Source organism: Panthera pardus, unplaced genomic scaffold (assembly GCF_024362965.1).
Source record: "Panthera pardus isolate Hobbes unplaced genomic scaffold, ASM2436296v1 HiC_scaffold_17, whole genome shotgun sequence".
In the NCBI taxonomy this organism is placed as follows: domain Eukaryota; kingdom Metazoa; phylum Chordata; class Mammalia; order Carnivora; family Felidae; genus Panthera; species Panthera pardus.
In genome coordinates, this window is record NW_026526732.1 from 15,791,654 (window position 1) to 15,797,653 (window position 6,000).

The 6,000-nt window shown below is 47.0% G+C and overlaps 1 protein-coding gene across 3 annotated transcripts in view; it reads left to right on the top strand.

The window, feature by feature from the left end:
- RMND1 (required for meiotic nuclear division 1 homolog) overlaps window positions 1-4,857 on the top strand; it is a 45,220-nt gene extending 40,363 nt beyond the window's left edge. For 2 of the 3 annotated variants that reach the window (XM_019431747.2, XM_019431751.2), the window contains 2 exons: window positions 4,151-4,267; window positions 4,735-4,857. In XM_019431747.2, coding sequence (XP_019287292.2) covers window positions 4,151-4,267; window positions 4,735-4,776 — 159 coding nt within the window. In that variant the 3' untranslated portion in view covers window positions 4,777-4,857. Of the gene's footprint in view, window positions 1-21; window positions 226-4,150; window positions 4,268-4,734 lie in introns of those variants that run through there. The other variant, XM_019431750.2, reaches the window with a different exon arrangement.
- Window positions 4,858-6,000: the final 1,143 nt, after the last annotated feature.

The window sequence follows — 6,000 nt, forward strand, 5'->3', positions numbered from 1 at the left end:
CCTCCCTGTTGTCCGTTTCAGCTCGTGGCGGGACCACCAGCCTCCTCTCTCTGTCGGTCAAGCAGAAAATTGAAATGCATGGTGGTTTCCTCTTTCTGCTTCATTCACCCTCCACGTCCAGGCACACCGTCCTGTCGTTTTCTCCTACGAATCCATTCATTGACGGATACTTCTTGAAAGTCCAGATGACAGGCCCTGGGCTGGTGACCACACGGGGGGGGGGGGGGGGGGGGGGCGGAGGGGGTGGTTACAATGCTGACGCCTCCCTTCTAGGCCCCACCTGTAACACTCCCGGACTGTTCCGATACCTTCTTCGCTGGACCCTTTAGCTGGAAGGCAGAGATGTCTCCTCTGCCCGGCACAGTGTAGTAAATACGACATTTGAAGACGGAACAAAGGACCCGCAGCGCCTACAGAATAAAATCCCAACGTTACCGCGCGGTGGAGTAGGTTTCTCTTGTGCCGTAACGAGTTGCCACCAACTGGCTTACCGCAAACGCATCGGATTACAGCGCTGTGGGTCAGAAGTCTGACGGGAGAGTCACTGAGGCAAAATCAAGGTGTGGCAGGACTGCGTTCCTTTCAGGAGGCGCCGGGCAGGAAAAGGCTTTCCTTGCCTTCTCCGGCTCCTACAGGCTGCCCACGTCCCTTGGCCTGCGGTCCCTGCCACACAGCAGAGGCGAGTTGGGGCCTCATGTGGCATCACTTGAAGCTCTTCTCGCCGTTTCCACCGTGACTACGCTGAACCCCACCTCCCCCAATAATCTAGGTTTATCTCCCTGTCTTAAGGTCAGCTGATCAGCAGCGTTCATTCTATATGCCATCGTAACTCTCCTTCTCCAGGCCGTGTGCGTAAGTCCCAGGGATCAGGGTGTGAATGCCCCTGGGGGATCGTTTTTGTGCCTACGGCATACGGTCTATGGTATCTCTCGCAGTTGGGCACTAACTTACCTTTTTAACCTCACTTCCAAGTATTTCCAAGTATCCAGCGTGCTGTGCGTCCATGCGGTTTCCTGTGTGACATGCTTTCCCCAGGCCCCCTTCCTGTAGCTCCCCGCCCTCTCCTCCCAGCACCTACCTGCTTAGGGCCCACTTCACATTTACCACCTCTGTATACCATGCCTGTGTTCTCCCTCGTGTGTGCATGTAACGTGAAGGACGCTATAGCGAAATGAAGTGGGAACGTGCGCTAGTGGGGACTCCCTTGCACAAACCACGGGAAAAGTTTCAGCGCTGCTTTATCACCGTGTACTGCCGAGAAAAACCAGGCCGGAGTGTGGGAGCAAGGCATGCATGTCTCGCACAGACCCAAACGGGTCACTCGGGACTCTCTCCTGAGCACCTTCTGTGCCAGGTTGGCCTCCTCCTTGCCTCTCCGTGGCCTTCTCTGGGGAATGGGGGGAAACAGGTGTGGGGAGAGGGACTGTCCAAGTTGACATTTCGGTCTGCCTGGCAACTTCAAGGGATCGGGACAGGTGTCCAAGCTTTGACCAGCCGTGCGGTGAGAGAACTGGGCATTATGGTCGGCTAAGCCTGGGTCTTCTCCCCAGCTCTTCCACCCTGGGGCCTTGGGGAGGAGGCCTGGGGAAGGTGCCAGGTGGGTGCTGACATCATGACGGGCAGTATCGCACGGTTGAAACTCGTGCAAGAGGAACCCCCCAAGGTGGGGGGCAGGAGGGGAGGGTGCCGCGTGGACAGCAGAGGATTGTGAGGCAGAATGAAGTGCCTGACACCAGGGGACAAGGTGCTGTAGGGGCACCGAGGAAAGAGCAGGCTGGAAGGCTTTCTGAACATTGCTCAGGACCCCACCGTCTAAAATGCGATTAGACCACATGATCTGGGATAATGTTATCAAGAAGGCAATGAACGGTAAAATGCTTACAAAGCTGTTGAACAGCCGTTCAGAATGAAAACTGATGCGGCGGGGGAGGGGGGGGGGCGCGACGGCGATGGATCCCTTCTTGAATAATGAATAGTTGATGAAGACCTACCTCTGTAGTACTAAGGAATGCTAAGTAGGGAGTAGATTCAAGACTGTCCACAGAGGGGCTAACTGTAGGGAGTGGGGATTAGAGATCAAACATCTCCACCCCAGGTGACTGGGAAGATAAGGACCTGATTGGAAAAAGGAAACCCAAGGCGAGGGATAGACTTGAACAGGATGTCAGTTTTCGTTTGAGAAACATTAAATTTGAGGTGTGGGCAGGAGACCCGGAAGATGTTTTGTAGAAAGAAATTCAGTCAGAGAAGGGTGCCTGGGCGGCTCAGTCGGTTAAGTGTCCGACTCTTGATCTCCTCTCAGGTCTTGATCTCAGGATCACGCGTTCAAGCCCTGAGTTGGGCTCCTCATTGGGCATGAAGCCTACTTAAAAAGGAAATTCAGTCGAAGAGACCAGCATTAAACATTTATATTTGGGAGTAGAAAATAGTTAAGTCTTTCCCAAAATGTGGGATACATAACACTTGTTCGAGAGATGAATTTAGGTGATACAAGGACCCTGAATTAACATCGAAGCAAGTCAGATTTCTCTCGGGAGAAGCACTTAGTTTGGCCGTCGCGGTTCTCGATAGGCCGTCTAACGGATGCGACTCTCCCACTTCCCCAGGTGTCAGGCTCAGCCTCCTGTTGGCACCATAGTTTCATGTCGAACTGTTGTCCATTTATGGCAGTGACCCTTTGCTTTTAAAATAGACATATTAAGCAGAGCCTTTGGAAATCATGTAATAGTGCAGCTGGAACACACACATCACATATAGTGATTGGGGACGCGGGGGCGGGGGGGGGGGGGTGATGGTGGGATCAAGTGACCAAAGTTTAGGGAGCATCTACACAAACCAAAGTGGGTGAGATCGTGCAAGCAGAGTGCAGAGCTAGAAGACGAGGAGGACAAGATCAGGACTTAGGGAAATGCTATCTAAAAGCAAGAGGAGGTAGAGAAACCCCAGAAAAAAACGGTCAGAGGTAGAAAACTTAGTTCTTAGGGGAGAAAAAGTCAAAGGAAGTGTGTATTTCAAGGTGTTGTCAAATGTTTAACAGGTTTATAACCAAGAAAATCTGCCATTTACCAATTAGGACATTTGGAGGTTTCAGGGGGATTGTAATACGCAGCTTCTAAGGGCTGAAGAATAAACTGAGTGATGAGGAGGTGGAGGAAGGAAATGCCAGTTTAGTCAAAGGTGAAAGAAAATGGAAGAGGGTGGGGCCAGTGTCTTGAGAGAAGCAAGCCTGGGGATGAGCAAGTTTACAGACCAAGATTGAACAGCCAGTAGGAACAGGGGGGAAAGAAAGTAGGAAAGAAAGGAGACGAAAGGAGGCACTGTCCTAAACATTTATACAGATGAGAAACTACATAATGTCCAGCCTGGAAACACGGTAAATGTATGCTTGAGTGTGGTCCCACGTGCTCTCATGATTAAGGCGATGTGACGCTCTGTGCAGAATCCTTATACATATGGCACACTGACACATTTCCATTAATCCCCAAACATGCATCTGTGAGGATGGCCTCAAATTTCCAGACCAGATCCACACCACCCCGTAAGTTATCAAAGGGAAACGATTTTTTAAAGGTTTCCAGATTTTCCAATTTCCAAAAGGTGAAATACAGAGATTAGGGAGGTATAACTACCAGGAGTCACATCCAAGTCTTAGATTCAAAGACTCTGAACCCACCCCAACCAGCCTGTGGCGAGGCATCGGAAACCAGGACCTCTGCAGTTGAGCACTGAAAGCAGTGCCATCTAGTGGCAAGTATGCAGCAGGTCAAGTGGTCAAGTTTGGGGGGATGGGCAGCTTTAGTAGAAGGTAATGGTTGTTTGTCATCTTCAGGCCATGTTTTGGCCACAAAGCATGTTCTGACCACACAGCATGTTTCGGGTTTGCCTTTCTTAACTGCTAAAAACCCAAGGGCAGCTACCAAAAGCTAGGACTCCAAAATCTTGGGCTGTAAGAGCTTCAGTATGCGGAGTACTTCTGCAGTCAAATCCGTGCTTTACAAAATGTCTCTAGAGTCACAACAGGCAGGGAGGGGAGAGGCCTAAGGGACAAGAGTATACCTATTTCAAGCCTTTAGAATTTTGAGATGTGACCCTTTTCTTAGGCCTGTTGAAATGTAAGTACAGGACCCTTCCTAAGATTTTTCTGATGCAGGTCATGAATGAGAAACTTCAACACTGCATGGAGCTGACCGATCTAATGAGGAATCACCTGACTGAGAAGAGGGCACTCCGCCTGGAGTGGATGATCGTCATTCTGATCACCATCGAGGTAAGGATCTTCTCAAAATGAAAATAAGGGTGCCTGGCTGACTCTTGCTGGAGCGTTCAGCTCAATCTCAGGGTCATGGGTCTGGGCCTCATTTTGGGTGTAGAGATTACTTAAAAAAATAAAAATTAAAAATCTAAAAAAGTAATAATGTGACATAGAAAATGATAGTGGAGAAGAACGTGGCTTTGTCCTAATTACTGAGTTTATTTGGAAGTGAGGCAAGTTTCAAGTGGCTATGGCAATATTGCAAATGCACCAAGTGTGATTCTTGGAGAAGTTCCATTTTTAAAGACAGCATTTAGAGAATGTTCTAGCTGCAAATTTATAGGCCCTTTGCCTCAGATCTGCAGCTTGCCACATGGGAAAGACTACAGGAGCATTTTTCATTAATCACAATCTTGGAAAGTCATTTAGTTTGTACAAATGATTTGCTATGAAATTAATAAATCTCATTTTATCACCCTAAGGTAATGTTTGAATTGGGACGAGTATTTTTCCTGATCAAGTGATGGCCAAAGAAAAGCATCAGTGCAAGGGATATTAAAGTTCTGCAATCAAAAATAAATGCTCACTGTTGGGGGAATCTCTTATTTAGTAGGTATTTAATTTTTTTTAATCAAAAAGTTGTGATCTTTTTTAGCTCCTAAATGTATTGCTGCTTGAATAAAAATTATGACAAATCTGGCGTTGAGGTCTTTAACTGAGAAGCTGAAAGGAAGGTATTTTTAAAGAACTGTGGAAAGCTTAGTACCTAAGAAATCTAGGCAGATACTTATTAAAGCCAAAAGGCTTAGATTTTGGACACTACCCATCATCTTTCTCCAGGAAATCCCAATCCTAGCCCTAAGTTCCCATACAGGAACTCTGGAGTGTTGGGAGTGAATACATAAAATACAGGTTTGTGATGACAGAAGTGGAATGTTCTTTACCTACTTTGGATGACATAATTTCAGGATAACTGCTCATTGACATTTCTCCTCTTCATTAATCAGTACTGTCCATCCTTTCACTACCTACCTAGTCAGAATATTCTTCCCACAAACACTTTTCATTTCACACATATTTTGGGGAAATGAAAAAATGCCATAAAGAACTTGACATTTATGTGCTTATTACCATCTTGAACTGGTAAACATTTTTTTTAATGTTTATTTTTGAGAGAGTGCAAGCAGGGTAGGGGCAGAAGAGGGACAGAGCGTCTGAAGTGGGCTCTGTGCTGGTAGTAGAGAACCCGACATGGGGCTTGAACTCACAAACTGAACCATGAGGTCATGACCTGAGCCAAAGTCGGACCCTTAACCGACTGAGCCACCCAAGAGCCCTGATACACAACTTTTTAAGTAAGCCCTTTTTATCTTCGTTTTTATGCATAACCCCCACTTGCCCCACTATGCTTCCCACCACAATGAATTTAAATGTTCTAGGTTTTCTTCATACATTATACAGTTGACCCTTGAAAAAATGGGGGGTTAGGGGCACCAGTCCCCCACATAGCTGAAAATCCGTGTATAACTTTTGACTCCCCAAAAACTAGTTTTGGCCTGCTGACCAAAAGCCTTACCAATAAGTCAGTTAACACATTTTTTTCTTACATGTATTATGTACTGTAATCTTACAATAAAGCAAGCTAGAGGAAAGGCTGAAAAAATGCATTTACATACTATACCGTATTTATGGAAAAAATCCACCTGCACAGGAGTGGAACTGCACAGTTCTTACCTGCTGTTCAGTTT